This window comes from Fundulus heteroclitus, chromosome 3 (assembly GCF_011125445.2).
Source record: "Fundulus heteroclitus isolate FHET01 chromosome 3, MU-UCD_Fhet_4.1, whole genome shotgun sequence".
In the NCBI taxonomy this organism is placed as follows: domain Eukaryota; kingdom Metazoa; phylum Chordata; class Actinopteri; order Cyprinodontiformes; family Fundulidae; genus Fundulus; species Fundulus heteroclitus.
In genome coordinates, this window is record NC_046363.1 from 7,989,174 (window position 1) to 8,007,911 (window position 18,738).

The window sequence follows — 18,738 nt, forward strand, 5'->3', positions numbered from 1 at the left end:
CGGATGGGGATCCGATCAGTCCCAAAGTTTAAGACCAAGGGCTAAGTGACAATACATGTAAACTTTATTTACCCTGCGTTCAGCGTGCACTATAATAATCCAGATCAACCTGGTGCAGGCAAGCGTAAGAGGATTGCTGCGCCCGTGCTGGATGGCTTTAATATGTTCAGGTGATAACCTAATGTTGTAATTACTTGCACCCTTTCACAGGGATTTAATGAGCTGAGCGTTAAAAGAGAGGTGCGCTCTCTTATGCTGCTGAAAAATGTCCAACACTGCAGGAGCCAATATGAGTCACCCCTGCTGGTGTTTCCTATTTAACCTTAGATCATGAGCCCCCCCACCCCAAATCCAGGTTCCTTCCAGATGCTGCTTCTTGTAATGACCTGTTATTGACCGATTATAGGATTGTCTTTTTAGTAACTACCAGGATTTTTGCTGCTATACAAACTTGCACTCCCATGCAGAACTACATAAACGGAACTCTTCCAAACACTCAAAGATGGTCAGAGAAATGGTCTTTAGGAATTTGGTCAACGCTGACCATTGTATTAACCAAAAATGCACAAATTGCACTTTAGGACAGAGGTTACCAACCTTTTAGAAACTGAGAGCTACTTCATCATCGGTGTTGTGTCACACGAAGGGCTACAATAACTGACCTTTGAACTAGAAGAGTCCAAGCTCACCATTAAAGATATTTGCAATGCTCTTTTGTTTTTTTTTATAGATATTGTCATTTTTAAATCTATATAAATGCCAGTGTGATTACAAAAGTAAAATAATATTTTAGATGCAGCTCACTGGAGGGTTCTGCCAGTATTAGAACGGGCTTGAGGGCACCACATGTGGTCCTTGAGGGGGTGGGGGGGTGTTGAGGACCCCGGCTTTAGGATGTTTAGAGGGCAAGATAAGGGCACTTTTTCTTATACTAATTCTGTTCCTGTATTATGAGTAAGCGTGTCTAGGCCACGAGTACAAATTGCCACACATTCAATGACAAAACACTCGCTGTCCACTTTATAAGGAACAGCGAGCTGCTGCCGGGTTGGATGATTGCTCCATGTCTCTGCTGCACATCTGCACGCTGATGCAAATCCCCACATCTTAACGGCGCTTTATGGGATCAGAGATTTGGTTACTACAGAGGCCACTGAAGTACAGAGAACTCATTGTCAGGTTCAATGAAGCACTTTGAGAAGATTTGAGCTTTGTGACATTACGCTGCTGGAAGTATTGGACAGGAGACGGGTACTTGTTGTCATATAGAGGGATGGACTGTGGCGTTTTAACGATGCTCCGCAAATTGTCCCCACACCATTACACCACCACCAGCTGCCTGAACCGTTGACACACGAGAGGATGGATCCATGCCTCCCTGTTGTCTACATCAAATTACGGCCCTAAAATCTAAGTGCTGCAGCTGAGACTGAGATTCAACTTGCCAAACTGTCACTGTCCAATTTTTGGCGAACCTTCGAGAATTTATACTTCTGTTTCGAGCTGCTTTGAGGTTCAATGGACTGTGTGTTCAGAGACGGTATTTGACATACCTTGTCCTTTGTCAAATCAACCCTTTCACGCATTTCTGTCTGATCTGATCTTTTTCATTCACTCAGCAGATGCTCACTGGATATTATTGCTCTTTCCGTCGATTCTCTGTAAGCCCAAGAGGAGGTGGTTTTTGAATGAAAGTCCCCGTAGATCCGCTGTTTCTGACATACACAGACCAGCACATCTGGCACCAACTACCGTGCTGCTTTCAAAACAGTTCAATTCAATTGCATTTATACATCGGCAATTCACAACACGCGTCATCTCGAGTCAATTCAGTCACGTCGTACTGACAGATTGGTTAAAAGGTTTTCTATCGGAGGAGACCCAGCGGATTGCATCGAGTCACTGACTTGCATCACAAGTCCCTTCCCAGGTTGTCCCTGGAATCCTCCTCCATGACGACATCACGAAGCTGGTGGATGTTACAGGCACTGTGCTCCTTATTCTGTTTGAGGGTACACTGACTACTATACATTGTATCAAAAGTTGATATATCATATTCAGTGGGGTCCCACTAAAAGATGTAATACAATATTTACCAAAATATGACAGGTGTCATTTTTGTGATATGTGTACAGCAGTATATGTTAAAAAAAAATACCAATAGCATCTTCAAATAATAAGTAATTATTGCTTTTGAAACCTTTTAGATATCAGGAATCTAAAATATAAAATCAGGAATCTTCTTGGTTGAAAGAGCCCCACGGTGTCATGGCTACAGCTGTGGTCAGTACCTACAATAACTACACTCTAGCGCTGTGGTATCAGGGGGACAGTCCAACACCAATTCACCTCATAATTGAGAAGAAGAGTTTTTGTCAGACAAGGAAACATTTCCTCTTCTGCAGCAACCCTTGCTGTGGGGTACCTCAGGGTCCCATCTCGGGTCCCATCCTGTTCTCTTTGTACAGGCTTCCCCTTAATAAAATCACATTGAATTCAATACCGGTACTTTCAATTCTAACTTTATTCAATACCCAATTGTATCTTCCAACCAGTCATAATGATAAGTCTAATGTTGGTAGCATTATCACATGGCTTGATGACATTCTGAACATTAAGACGCAACTGCTTCAACCCAAACATATTCTTGTTGGCCTTTATTTTTGTCACAACTGGGTCCTCCTACATCGCCCCCATGCCAAAAATCTTGCTTTGCTATTTAGTCCTGACTCTAAGTTGGGTAAAAAAAAATGTGTTCCGTAATTTATTTTTTTATTATTTTTTTAATTTAATTTTGAAGCAATCCTCTTCATCCAAATCATTGGAAATACCAGAGCCAGCCTCCTCACAAGCGTCTAGAAATGTACTTATAACCCCAGTTTCAGCTTCCATCCATTGGTTACCTGTGAAGTTTAGAATTGATTTAAATATCCTCCTCTTTGTTTATAAAGTGTTTTATTGCCTGGCTCATTCATACATCACCGGCATCCTACACCTTTAATCCGCCTCTAGGTCTCTCTGGTCTGGTGATTTAAGTGTTTCTAGCTCTAGACTGAAACTCAGAGGACATAGAGCGTTATGTGTTTTTCCCCTAAACTGATGAATAGCATGAGCCTCTAAAATGTACTCCATACTATAGAGTTCATTTTTTTCAGTATTGGTGCAAGCTAATAACATGTTTTGTAAATGGAAATAAAAGACAAATATAATCCTCGCAATCAGATCTACTCCCACTATTTAGTCTATTTAAACCAAACTATGTTTTACTCATTGGCATTTGCATTCATTTCTGTTTGCTTCCTATGTCTGTATTTATAGTACTTTAAAAGAAGTTTTACCAGTTTATGTTTAAACTAATTGTTAAGAATTTTCATTTAATATTATCTTTTGGTACATCATTTCAGTCAACCCATTAGTGTGCTTAAATCTGCACTGTAAAAACAAATCCATTGTTTTTACGGAAAAAAACTGGCAGCTGTGGTTGCCAGAATAATCCCGTAGAAAATACTACAAAAATATTAACAACATTACGGAACAACTTGTACATTTTACTGGGATTTAATGTACAATAAGCAGTTTTAGGAAGTGAAATTTACAAGTTGTTTTGTAATGTTGTTTACATTTGTACTGTATTTTTAACGGGATTATTCTGGCAACCACAGCTGCCAGTTTTTTTCCGTAAAAACAACAGATTTCTTTTTTAAAGATGTTTACATTTGTACTGTATTTTTGACAAAATCATTCTGGAAAAACAACAGTATATATATATATATATATATATATATATATATATATATATATATATATATATATATATATATATATATATGTATATTACAGTCTTACTATCTACATTGCTTCAAATTACTTCTAAATGACAAGTCAGGCTGTAACAAACCACTCGTCAGACAATTCACAATAATGCAAATTTATTGTTGAAAAAATAATGAGAAAGAGATCATTAAAGTGTGTGTGTGTGTGTGTGTGTGTGTGTGTGTGTGTGTTGCACTTGTGTTTGTGAGAGAGAGGGATTATGAGTGAGGTGTGGTAGTGAGTGAGTGAATAAATGTGAACCTTGTTAATATCGAGCCACGAAAAAAGGTGATATAGGTGTTCATCGGCTCTATCACTTTGAAGGAACACCTAGGGGAATAGAGAAGAGAAACAAACACAATAATCTCCATTAGTTTCATTAGCAAAGTCAGCAATAATCAAAGATAACAGTAGCACTAGCACACATACCTTTTTAAATAGCTCGCCATTCATGGAGAGCTTGTGAATCATGGTAAAGGCTTGATTAAGATGCAACTGCATTGCTTCTAGAAGAACATCTAGAGAAACATGGGTGTTCACGGCCACTTGAAGGAACAACTAATGGAATAGAGAAGAGACAGAAACACATATTCTCCATTAGTTTCATTAGTAAAGTCAGTCAATAATCAAGGACAACAGTAGCATTAGCACACGTACATTGAACACGTGGGAATTATGTACAGTGCATCCTGAAAGTATTCACACCCCTCTCAATGTTTCAGCATTTGTTGCATTGCATCTCCTTCAGTCAAATAAGTTAATTTTTTTCTCCTTGATCTAGACTCAGTGATCCATAATGACAGCAAGAGTGTTATAGAGTGTTATAACATAGGGTGTGAATACTTATGCCCATGTGGATATTTCAGTTTTTTAACGATTTGCAAAAACTTCTACAATTCTGTATTTTGCTGTCATTATGGGGCACGGATCCTAGATCAGGGAGAAAAAAATGAACTTATTTGACTGAAGGAGATGACTGCAATGCAACAAATGCTGAAACACTGAGAGGGGTGTGAATACTCTCTGGATGCACTGAACATAATTCCCACGTGTTCATTCATAGTTTTGATGCCTTCAACGAGAATCTACAATGGAAATAGACATGGTAATAAAGGAAACATTGATTGAGAAGGTGTGTCCAAAATTTTGGCCTGTACTGTACCTTTTCAAACAGCTCGCCATTCATGGTTGAAAAGGTCATGAATCAAGTTACAGAAGCTTAGATTAACATGCAACTGCATTGCTTCCAGAAGAACATCTAGAGAAACATATGGGTGTTCACTGTTCCGGCCACTTGAAGGAACAACTAATGGAATAGAGAAGAGACAGAAACACATATTCTCCATTAGTTTCATTAGTAAAGTCAGCCAATAATCAAGGACAGCATTAGCACTAGCACACATACCTTTTTAAATAGCTCGCCATTCATGGTCTGAGAGGTCCTGAATCAAAAAAAGGACTCTTGGATTCACATGGAGCCGTTTTGTTTTTGTTTGTTCCACTTTTGTCCCCTTCTCCGGATTAATAGAGAAGAAACATCTAGGTTAACTGAAGAGAGAAGAAACACATATGCCACTATAAATGATACAACCATCTCAACTAGTGAAATCAGTACAAAGGAAAAGACAAAAAAGGTGAGAATACGGGTTACAGTTTTCCATTAATTAAAGTTTAACTGGTAGGCGGGGAGCTAAGGGGCCAACCGTGAACCCCCCACATAATCCAACTTTAAAAAATATATATATATATATTTTTAAAGGTCCTATCATGCTTAACATGAATTAAAATGTTTACATTGAAAATTTAGCACTACATGTTTCAGGTAGTCAGTGTATTTCCAAACATTGCAAATTGCATTGCACCTTCCCCTAGCTCATGGAGAGTCATGTTTCTGTAATGTGTTTCCATTGCATTTTCAATGTATGGAAATACATTGACTACCTGAAACATGTAGTGCAACCCAAAATGTTCAGTGTTAACATTCTGATTTATGCTCAGCATGGTCAGACTTTTAAAAGAAAGTTGGTTCCATTGAATTATGGGAGAGTGAACCTTAAGGCCTATAGACATTAGACACTACACTCTGTCTATTGAAATATCAACGTCTTTTTTTTTTTTACACCTTTGGTATAATGTATAGATTCCTAAGTTAAAGGACAACTTTGGTCAATTTCAACAAGAGCTCTATTGCTCATGCTACTTGAGACTTGCCAGGACTGAAGACGTGAGAAATTTTGGTCTAAATCCTATAGGTCTCCTTGAACAGAGAATTAGCACTGACAGCTAATCCATGGGGGCATAACTTTAAATTGTGAATTTAACACTCCAAATGTCAACGCCAAAGCTATGCAACACCAGCTGACACAATACAACACTGTAATGTGTATGACTATAAAAGCTTAAAAAGTGGTTAAAACAGTGTGTTTGTGCAAGCAGCCATATACAAAACTTAAACAAATGATATGATAAAACACAGTGTAAAGTTCTGCCCCCATGGGTTAGCTATCAAAGCTAATTCTCTGTTCAAATAAACCTATACAAGTTGGACCAAAATGTTTTGCGTCTTCAGTACTGGCAAGTCTCGAGTAGCTTCAGCAATAGAGCTCTTGTTGAAATGGACTGAAGTTGTCCTTTGAGCAGAACATGTCATTTTGCCCATGAAATGAAATCGTTTTTGCTAAATAATACTCAGGCAATTAGTTTAACAACGTGTCAACAGTATTTGATGCATGTTATTTGATTCATTGTATTTCAGTTAGCAATGCTACAGAGCTGGTATCTTGACTAAGATGGTGGTGGCGATGGGGTAAAGGAACTTGGTTATCATGCCAGTAGCCACAGAAGTCAGGGGTTGAAGCTAGCCCCTAGCAAGGCACTTAACCCCATGTTGCTCTAGGGGAGAATGGCCCTGTAGGTATTTGTATGCACGTTGCTCTGGATAAAAGCCTGAGCCAAATGACTAAATAAATAGAACAAAACAATTGTACAAAATAAAATAAAAAACATACCTCTGTAGAAATTCCAGGGTCGATGCAAGCGTGGATGGGTAATGAATGTTAAAGCAGTAATAGCTGCCAAACATCATGCACAAGGCCGAGATGAAGGAAGAGATGTTGTCATTCACGATGACTTGATCCACACTCAGCATCATCCGTCCGGAGGAATAGCAGGACTGCCCTATTTAAAAAAAAAAAAAACCAACAGCAGCAATTTAGGTAACATTTCAATATGTCAGTAACTCGTATCTCTCCGTGATGGCGGAGCGTAGAAATGATTAAGACATCTCTACAATTTGCATTAAAACACTAAAAGGAAATATTACATGCAAAAAGTAGCTGATACATTTATTTAGGAACACTGGATTGCATTCATATTAGACACAACTCTAACTCCAATATGAAATGGGTCCAAACTACAATCAGTGGAAATAAAAAACTTTCAACTTGTCATTCCATTTACTATTTCTGACTAACTATGCTGAAAATATGTTCTACTGACAACAACTTTTAATGTTTTTATTAGTTTTTAAAGTTAGTATTTTGTAGACATTAAGCCTAGTTTGCAGATTGTTTAAGAAGAAATGCAAGGGCTCATGAAATGTTGACAAATGCTTCTGTTCCAAGTTTTCGGCTGTTGCTGGAGCAGTTCAAACAGTCTGAGTGCACCTATGAAGCCATTGTAGGGGAGCAGCTCCAGCAACAACCGAAAACTCGGAACAGAAGCATTTGTCAATATTTCAATATTAGCCACTGTGTTTCATTGTAAACAATTTGCAAACTACACTTAATGTCTAAAAATACTTGTGCTTCACTTATTCAAACATAGCAAGAATCAGTTTGACAAAACACTGTGTTTCAGTGGAATGACTCGGTGTCCATCAACAATGTATGATGTCAATGGGTAAAAATCTACCAAGGCATTAATGTTAACACACTGCATTCCGGTACTTTGTTGTGTCACAGCGTACAGGTGGTATTTAGGGAGGTGGTCAGATTTGTGTGTGTCCATAAGAAAATACACAGTGGCATTATCCTTAATTAAAATGATGACAAGCTCCCCAAATTCCATGGACTCATTCAAGACTAGGAAATCACCCTTCTTGTATGCTGTGCCTTTGTACTGAATTTCTGTGGAGACAATGGTATCATTCTCTAAAAACCCAAATGCACCAACAGCATGATTGACTCTGTCACTGTAAAGGTTGGGAATAAAAGCACAACAATTTTTAATTTGCAGAAGCACACTACATCCTGGTCCTGCCAAGACATATGCCTGAAACATCTGATGCCTTTCAGAAAGAGTCAGGCAAATGTTCTTAAATATAATTTATGTTATTCACTGAACATTGTGGATGTTTCCTAGACAAGTATGCTGTAAATGATGATTTTAAAGTAAATGTGCTTTTACAACCTGCCACAGGACACTTTACAGATCTTCCCTCCACTAAATGTTTTTTTAAGTGTACAAGAAGTTCCTGCACAGTCTGAACACAGTGACATGGCGCAAATAAATATAATGGCTGTGTTAGCATTAGCAAACGGCGCTGGGACATTGTTCTTTCGATAGAAGTGACACTTAAATGATGCATATGTACAAAATATCTGCCTGCAGTTCTCAGGGTTTCCCGCAGCACTATCTTGGCGAGGCGGCTGCCTCGCCAAGATAGCGCTCGGTGTGTGCAAAACTCACGTTACCGCCTCGCCAACATTCCAAAAAAAACAAAAACTAACTCGATATGCTTGCATGTTTATTTGACGTTAACACGCGATTTTTAGTTGTTGCATTCGCGCATGTATATAGTGAATGGCAGGGAAAAAACATCCCCCCCGCGCGCGCAAAACTTGTCGTCCCCCCCGCTCAGCGAGTCGGTCCGCGCAAAACTCCCCCCCCTCCCCAACTCACCGCCTCGCCTGAGCTAATCCATGCGGGAAACACTGACTCTCACACTTGAACACGCAGCGTGGTTCGTTTCTATCAACCCTACAATGCAACACATAACCCTTTAACGTGTGCAATGTTCTCCCGCAGAATTGACAATGAATCATGGCGTGGGGAGCTTGAAACAGGCAAAATACCTATTAGCTGCTAGCAGCCAGTAGCAATGTGAAGTTGTCAGTTGTCCGCCTATGAGCCAGTGAAATCAATAAAAACGCGCCGTTTTGTTTCACAAAATTGTCTTTAGTAGTGATGTTACGTTATGTGCCAAGGCTTCGAGGCGTGTGTCGAGTAATGGAGGGGGCGTTTCCGTGAAGCGCGTATCGAGGCTTGCTTCATTTAGGGGAGGAGCCGAAAATGATGACGTCCGTAGCCTCGCTGCCCGGGTGTACCACGTGACTGCTTCGGGAAGTGGTTCAGATTTCGGTGTGGGGTTTGACCACTGAGATATAGCTCAGTGGGTTTGACAGCTTTAGAAACCCCACAGCAGTGTTTTCGGCAGCACTATGTTGGCGAGGCGTCCGCCTCGCCAAACTCACGCTACCGCCTCGGCAACATTCCAAAAAAAATAAAATAAAATAAATAACTTGATATGCTACGCATGTTTATTTGACGTTAACACGCGGATTTTTATTGTTGCCTTCTCGCGTACATATAGGGAATGACAGGGAAAAAACAGGCAAAAATACATGGATACTTTGAAGTATCCACCCCGCCCCCTCCCCTCCGCCAGTAACCGCGCCGATGACTGGCGCATTACTATTTTACAAACACACTATAATAATTTTTGCATGCTGATGTTTGCTTGTTGTGCAAATACAGGCAGGTAACCAACACTGTATTTAATCCCTTTTAACCAGCCACCAGAAAACAAGAGCTGGATGAAGCTCTTGTCTCCATGATAATGAAGGATACCCAGCCTTTCACTATTGGGGATGACGTTGGATTCACTATTGGGGATGACGTTGGATTCAGGACAGAGGCAAACATAAGCAGGCTGGAGAACCCCCTGGAGTACTGGGCTAATCATTGGTCACTGTACCCCAATCTGTACAAACTTGCACTTATTTATTTATGCACCCCAGCATCATCTGTGCCATGTGAGCGTGTCTTTTCAAAGGTTGGAGAAGTATCAAAAAAGAGAAATCGTTTGAAACCAAAAACTGTGGAGAAATTGTTGTTTCTCAATAATAATGCATGAAATCATCCAAGTTACACAAGCATTAGCCTATTCACTACCCCCTCCCTAGTTCCATAAGCACTTTCACTGTTCTCTGCCTGACTAAGCCCATGCCATTTTTCTAGAGTCACAGAAAAACATTATTACACAACATGCCATATCACATGACACTACTATTTTGGGAATAATTACACACAGAGAATACATTCAAACAATATTTTATTATACACATATGTGTATATATAATTTATGTAGACAAATGATTTCGTCCTACACCTTTTGTGAAGTCATTCCCAAGAGCCATAATAGACAAAAAATCAATGCATCACACATGTTAAGATACAGCTGGCTGTGATTATACACCTCGCCAGTAGGTGGTGTCGTGTGCACATGAAGCGTCAAGAAATGAACCCTTTCTCGAACCAGTTGGCTCAAGTGGTTCAATGCCTCATGAGGCTTCATCTCACCATCACTAGTCTTTTGACTTAACCTGATGCTCGAACCAGAGACATTACTTACTCAAACTTGGTGTCTGTTAAGTGCCACTGCCAGAGAGCCGAACACGCACGTGTACCAACCTAGCTAGTAACCACTGTGTGGTGGGACGTTGACGCTGAAGCGCAACTACATCCTGTAAATGGGCGGAGCTAACATTTGAACCAAAATAATTTGATATTCTCCTACAAAGAACAAAGTATTTGTAAAATAAACTATCCTACATAGCAGGAATAAACAGAAAATAGAATTGTTTACTTACCAATGGTTGGTTCCATGAAAAATTCCAATATATGTAGAGCAGCGAATCGATTCAATAAGTCCTCTTCCAGATGGCCATGGTTTGATTCAGCTGCGTTTTCCATTCAAATATCATCATGGATAGGCATCCCGTGTTAACTAGACATACATAAAGCTTCCCTTTCCTAATTTATTCTAAAAAAAGTATTGTCTTTTAAACACATTAACAGTTTTATTTGGTTTAGAGTTTTACGAAATGGTAAACGAAATTAGGTTAAGGATCAGACGAAGCGCAGCCCAAAGACCCCTTATGATGAGTACCATTAATGGACTCAGTGCTCCCTGCCTGTGGGATTCCAGAGGCAGCTGATGGGTATCGGCAGTCCAAACGACATGCGGTTCGGGCGGTTGCCGAGGCAAAAACTCGTTTCATGAAATGTGCCAAAGAGCCTAGGCTACTGACTTTTTTTTTAACAGGGCAATGATGTAATTTTAACTGTATGACTTATTTTTTTGGCATTACAGTTTATTTGTGTTTAAATTACATTAATTTGCAAATTATACAAAAAATTCTTATCTATTCAACATATTCTTACTGTAAAATGAACAGTTGTATTTGGTTAGGAGTTTTACAGTTTATCATTGTAAATGACACAATGCTTCATTGTTTTTGCATCTACAGGTTTTTTTATGTCATGATTTTACAGGAATTCACTGTTAATTCTACGGATATTATTTACAGTGTGCCGTAATTGGACCTTGTAGTGAGGAAATCTTGTTGGGTATTTATAACCAAAAATGTTGTAATGATACTTCCTTGTTCGCATTGATAGCAATCGAGGCAGTGACAGCAGCTTAAAACATTTACTATGTTCTGGCTTTGTAACTGTAGTAAAGCTCAGAGCATCTTAAAAAGTACAGCAGCACGTAATCACGAATGTTGCTTAAACGGGTCCAAAATCCTTTTAAAAAGTCACTCTCCCATAATTTTTTACGTCTATCACTCCCTGGTTTGAATCTGTATACATTGTCAGAAGGTAGGATTTGGGAACGGATGAGCTCTTTGTGTTTTCAGCACACAGTCTGCTAAAAACATGTGCTTTATTGTTTATCTGTGCTTTTACTAAGCTGAAAACATATTTTTTTCTAAAATACTTCACCGCTGGTGTAAGTGCTCAAAGAACAAGACGTGACTTTTAAACGTGACCTTAAAACTCCGAAAATGCTAGGAATAATAATGTGGACATTGTAAAACTGTGTTATCGTAGGACCACTTTTGCGACCTTTTGAACACCCTTGACAATGCAGTTTCGCCATTAACTCCTCCTCTTTAAGAGCTATAGTCAGAAGCCGGTAATGACTTTGCATAATGAGTTACATCTTTTTTTTTTTTTTTTTTTTTTGATGGCTTTGCTCTCCGAAAGATCTCTGTATTGTACAGGGGAGACTGCTGGTCTCTTTTATCTAAAAAAAAAAAAAAAAAAACCCTTGTGGCTTCAGTTTGATCAATTAAACTCCTGAAAGGAACCCCCCACCCTCCCTTTTCATTCCTCTGCCTGAGAGGAATATAAAGTTATCTGTCTTCCCAAGCGATATGAGGATGGAAATAAGTAGTTTGTCTATAAAAATGTCCAGGTACTTTATCAGAGTCCCAGTAGGCCCCGAGGCCCTGACACTGTTCGATGTGGCTCCGCTGTACTTCTATTCCCTCCCTCTCTCCCTGTCTACTTTGTCTCTGCCAGAGGCCAGCTACTGGCTGGGTGGGGTGTATGCTGGAGGTACGCACACACACACACACACACGCACGCACACACACACACACACACACACACACACACACACACACACACACGCACACACGTGTTGGATTGGCTGGGACTTGAGCCCCAAGTGAGGCTATCGATTTCAATCAGTGGCTTGGGAGATAGGAGCTGAGCGATGCTGTAGACTTTAAACAGTGGTCAGCTGTGTTGTTTGTTGTTTGGTGGAGAAATGCCGCAGGAGGAGGCTTCTCGCTGCTGATGAGAAGTCAGATAAAGACACAAACAGAATTACTTCTTCAGAGAGATGTCTTAATCCTCCGACTTTTGGAGTTTTCTCTCCGTGCCAGCACGTTATGGCCACAGTTTTGGCACAATCGCTCAGACTTACTACACATCACAAATGTTGTCGTTGTGCACATGATTTGGCAGAACTGTGGGCAAAGGCTCGGTTGTGCTGCACAACGTAGAAACAGAAGTGAGCAACTTAAATCTGAAGAGTTCCTGACCTGTTTTGGTTGTGGATCCTACATTCAACGCCTTGCAAAAATTGTCACACACCTGAAGCACATTTTGACAACCTTACAAACACACATTCATTTATTTGGATTTCACGTGATGGATGGACACAAAGTAGGACGTATTTGTAAGATGGAAGGAAAATGATCAATTATACTCTGCTGGATAAAATGAAAGTAGCACTTTGTAACCAGAGTATACTACCAGACAGTTAAACTAGTGAAATATTGGATTGGTCAGTTCAGTAGTAGAGGGGGTTGTTAATCAGTGTCGGTGGTTTTGGTGTTGATGACATTAAAAACAGATCCACTAAAAGGGCAACGATGAGACGACCCCAGAAACAAGGTGATGCATTTGACCAAAAGGTCAATATTGCTGTGCCTTCCTGGTGGAAGGCACAGCAATATATACCAAAAGGTTTCCTGTGTCTCCCAGAACAATTTCAGGAGCATGGAGGAGATTCCAGGAGACAGGCAGTTACTCTGAGATCTAGACAGGGCCATCAGATATCCTTAACCCATCAGCAGGACCTGTTCCTGCTCCTTTGTGCAAGGAGGAACAAGATACTGCTAGAGCCCTACAAAGTGACCTCTAGTGGGCCAATGGCGTAAAGCTCTCTGTCCAACCTTTTAGAAACAGGCAACATTAGGGTGGTCCTCTAGCAGGTCCTCTGCTCACTGCCCGGCACCAGGGAGCTCAAATAGCATTTGCCAACAAACACCTTTTCACAGATGAGAGCAGGTTCACTCTGAGCTCATGGGATAGACGTGAAAGGGTCTGGAGAAGCTGTGGTGAACATTATGCTGCCTTCAGCATTGTTCAGAATGATTTAGTGGTGGGTCAGTGTTGGTCTGGAGAGGTACATCCATGGAGGGAAGCAGAGACCTGTACAGGGTAAATGATGGCACCCTCACGCCTCATGTGGCAAGAGTAGGGCAGCTCCTGGAGGATGAAGGAATGGATACCATTGACTGATTTCTACACTCCCCTGGCCTAAATCCAACAGAACATCTCTGGGACGTCCATCTGATGCCACCAGGTTAGACCTCAGCCTGTCAGGAGCTCAGTGATGCTGTGATCTGGAGCTGGGAGGAGATACCCCCGTCATCTTATAAGGAGCATGCCCCTATGTTATCAGGCATGTATAGAAGCACACGGTGGGCTATACTAACCACTGAATATCATGTTTGAACTGCTGCAGTCACATTTCAGCTTACTGGACTAGCCTGCAGCATCAGTTTTTCAGTTTCACTTTCTCTGTAAATTCAGATTAAGCCTTCTGTGGGTTGATGATTTTAATTTTCGTCAAATGATGTGGCATCCTTTTATTCTTAATACATCACCCATTCTCTGTCAGGATGGATATGCATTAGGATTGTTTTTTTTCCCCATCTGAGATCTGACGTGTTTTCAAAGGATTCCTTTCAACATGCATTTTCATCACTTGTTAGGACTAAAAATGTAAATAGTTTGGCATGCATTTATGTTCAGCACCCTTTACTCTCATACCACCCAACTGAAATCCAGTCCAACCATAAATAAAGATTACTCGCGTGTTTATATTAATCTCAGTACAGCCATACACAGAAGGCCTCAGAGCTTTGTTTGAGAGCATTGATGAACACGGTAGACAGGCCAGGAATGAAGTTGTAGAGAAGTTTGAACAGGGTTAGGCCATAAAACAACTGACGTCCTGCCGACACATCCCCCTAAACTAACAGGCCGGAGAGCGAGAGAGTTAATCAAATGAGACACCCAGAAGGCCCATGGTAACACTGGAGGAGCTGCAGAGAGCAACAGCTCAGGTGGATAATCTATTCACACAACAATGACTCTTGGACTCCACACATTCCGTTTAACATTTGCCAGAACCCATTTAGAGGGACATGGGATGCATGTGCAAAAAGGAGCTCTGGTGACTGGAAACTAAAATAACTTAAACTGAAATTCTGGTAACATTTTGGCCAACATGCAGAATGCTTTGTGTGGCATAGCACCGTAACACTGTATCACAGAGGTGGGAGCATTATACTGTAGGGATGCTGTTCTTCTGCAGGGGAAGAGAAAGCTGGTTGGAGTTAATTGAAGGATGGATGGAGGTAAAAGCAGACTAATTGTTGAAGAAAACCTATTGGAGGCTACAAAATAGTTGAGACTGGAGTGGAGCTTCACATTCCAGCAGGACAGGGCACCAAACACACAAGTGTTGGAATGACCCAGTTATTATTATATTATTACTTATTACTATTACTAAAGTCCAAATTATGGTAAATCCAAACAAAACAAAAGAAGAGCTGAAAAAGTTCAAGGGTATGAATACTTTTGCAATGCATGTGAAGGATGCTGCTGACCTAACAGAGCAGTTTGTTGAGTTATTGTCTTCACGACCCTAATATTCTAGTCCATGTTGTGAAAGTGAGCGCAAGTTGGAGCATTTCATTTCAACGCAACCCTTTCCCCCGTCGGTTCACTTTTGCTTCTCGACGCACTTCTTAATGTTTTGGCCGATAAGTGGGAGGGAACAATTCGTTTTTTTGTGCCATCATCGTTCAGAGGAGAATAAAAGTGTGAAGACGGACTGATGAAGTTCCTGTTTTGTTTAAACGGGGAAGTTAGTTTGCTCAGTGCTGCAGTTTTTTTTTCTCTCTCTCCCTCTCTCTCCTCTCAGAAGTATTTGCATCAAGGCCAGGAGATTAAACGTGTGGGTTGGGAACTGGAGAGAGCGCGTTGTCTCGCTTGGGGCCCCCCGATGCCAGAGTTCTCGCTTTCATCGCGCGGGGTGAGAGATTTCTCCTGGACGTTTCGGCCTGTGTGGCTACAGGTGGGTGGCTCGCATCTTGTAGGTGGCAGCCACAGCGGATTTTATGTAAAAGTACAGAGGAGGTGGCTGTGGGCAAACTGTTTCACAACTGCCAATGTTCATTAGTCTGCTGGATCCCACACTGCAAACTCATTTGTGTGCTTAGAGATGGTGCTGAAATTCTGCGGATGACTGGGTTGTTATGAAAATTCATGTTTTAAAACAGTTCTGTTTGTCTAAACCTTATACCGGGTTCAGCGTAGCCTTATCTGGTTACTAGTGAACATTTTACGCCTATTGTTCATTACTGAATAGTATGCTGATCACATATATTTGTATAATACCAAATATTTGCAATGAATTATGACCGGATACGTTAATAGTGAGAATACGAGAGACATCGATTTTAAGATAGTGTTTTTAAAAGCTTTTGTACCACCTCGTTTAAAAAGGCTCCAATTATAATTTGCTGCTATAATTGTCGGGCATTATTGTTTTAATAATTTACACGACATGCATAAGAGTGTTTAAAGAAGGATGTTTTTTTTGTTGTTGTTTTTTTTTAAATGGGCACTTTTTATTTCTCCTGTTAGGGGCTACATGTTCAGTGCATCTTTGCTGGTGTGCTGCTTCCTGCTGCAGAGGAACGTTGCGACCACAGAGGGGCATCATGGGACCAACCGCCACGTCTTCTATGCGGTCCAAATGAAAGGAGGCGCCAAGGCGGCCCGAGCTCTGGCCGAGCAGCACGGGCTGCAGTTCATACAGCGGGTCAGTGCATGTTTAAAACTCCTCTTATTTCCTCCACCTATGGGGCGGCGGTTGCAAAATCCTTTAAGTGTGGTCCTTTTTTTTTTTTTTTTTTTCCCTTTTCAAGAGCTGCCAAAGTGCTGACTTCTATTTCCTACTTGAGGGATATCTGACTTTCATCAAATTACAGCAGCGTTTCAGAATATTTCATATCTGATCAAAGACGCTCAGAGAAGTGCCTTCACAGTGTAATGCACACACACACACACACACACACACACACACACACACACACACACACACACACACACAGACGCAAACGCACGCCTGCACATATAAGAGGACACATAATATGGTTCCAACAACGACACACACACATCATGCACAAACACACAAATTTATCTGGAGCCAACTTGCGTCTGCTGTGAGAACTTCTTATATGTGGTGTGGGATGCAGCCGGATGCCACTGGAGATGATTGGGTCTTTAACTGTTTGCCAGAGTTTTAATCTGTCCCGCTGAAATCTTCCCATTTTTATCACGCTAAAGGTTACCTCGTCTGTTGGATATGAAACTGTGTCAGCTTCCTTCAAAATAATCTTGAGTTCACTAAAAAAAAAAAGAGGGCAATAGGGAGGTTTTGGTTAGTTGTGTTAAGTTCTTTTTCTGTGGGAGAATGCTGGAAAAATGGACTTCTGGCCATTTTGCATGTAGGCCAGAGGTGATCAGTCTTTGACTAGGATCTCTCTAATTGATTTCTTCAAATGATCTGAAGCATAAGACATGTATGGAATTGGCAGTCATCCCCTCTTTGTTCTGTTCCATTTAAGAATTTTGAATGGATTTTATGTAATTTTTTATTTTTTTTATTTAAAGACTTCCTTAACAGGACAGCTTATTTGCCTAGACATGTAAGCCATGATTTGATTATTACCAATACCCCATAAAGCAGTTAGAGCTTCCATAGGCTCAATTAACTGTTTTATTTCTACAGAAAAATCAAAAGCGTACCAGTTAGGTCTGCGCTATAAGGGTAAACTAAGGTTGTTAAAAGTATTGTCAAATGCATTGCTGCCCCTCCACCCTATGTGGCTGCGGACTGCTGGAGAGCGGGCTTAAAGAAGGCAACGGCATTTTCCCCTCGCTTACTATAAAGACAAATTTAAATGTTGGGCAACACAGACACTCATGATGTGGAAACTAGATGAGCAGCAGTCATCACTCTTATTAAGCAACAAACCACGGCTGGCAGAGTCCGCGAAGCGTCTCTGTTAAGCAGCCAACAGCAAGCTAGATCCCAGAACAAGTAGCAGACTAATTTATAAAGCTATTATCAGTTTGTGATACATTCACTACTTAGGTCTAGGATAGTTACCACTCTAAGAGTACTGGTAGTTTTAAGTGATTGGGAGTATAGCAAGGTCTTAAAAAGTCATAGCTTTCAAAACTGCTAAGATTTGAAATCAAACTTTTCCATTGGGTTAAAGTGCTTTTAATGAGATGCCAGAGAAAGAGACTGGACCTTCTCCTGGCTAAGTCGCTGAAGTTCTTCTCCTCCCTCACTTATTGAAACTGCAATTTTTCCCTCATCTGTAAAATAACATATTTGGCTGAACAAATCTGAACAGGAAGCCTGAAGTCTAAAGGAACCTCATTCTCATTAATGTAACCAACTACAGTATGAGCTGCAAACTGTTAAGCAGCTGAGTGCAGTCTAGCTACCATTACATATTAACTAGCTAGTCTCAGTTTGTAATGCTGTTGTTGCTCTATAAACAGCGGACCCGTAAAAAGGTATTATGCACAATAAGCACTGCTGCTATATATATTGAGTGTTTAGTTTTTTATATATATATATATTTTTTTTATTCATACAGGCCCATGTCTAAACAGACTCCTGTGTTTTGGCCTCAGTTTCAGTTTGCATATTGTTCTACTTGTATAGGTCTACTTTGTGCATAAAAAAAAGGCTAAAACCTGCTACAGCTAGGTGAAAGATCTTAAAAATATTGTATTCATAAAATCCACAGTTGTCCACCAAAGTTCCTTAATTAGTTGTCATTTATTGAGAGTGCTGAGCACAGCATCCCCCTCATTCATGTTCAGATGTGACTTATTGACGTGTGCTGCTGGAAGGGGTGTGCGTGCGCATTTTGACGGTATTGATCAGAGTTATCGGGAGTGTCCGTCAGCCTGGCGTGAGGCCGCGCGCTGCCGTCTCTCTGGGGGGAACGGGGACGGCGGCTC

At 40.7% G+C, this 18,738-nt stretch overlaps 1 protein-coding gene across 1 annotated transcript in view; it reads left to right on the top strand.

Annotated features, from left to right (window-relative positions):
- Window positions 1-18,738, top strand: part of LOC105933404 (neuroendocrine convertase 2) — a 157,854-nt gene that overhangs the window by 659 nt on the left and 138,457 nt on the right. Inside the window, exons 2-3 of the mRNA XM_036127483.1 lie at window positions 15,614-15,763; window positions 16,336-16,513. Coding sequence (XP_035983376.1) covers window positions 16,343-16,513 — 171 coding nt within the window. The 5' untranslated portion in view covers window positions 15,614-15,763; window positions 16,336-16,342. The remainder of the gene's footprint in view (window positions 1-15,613; window positions 15,764-16,335; window positions 16,514-18,738) is intronic.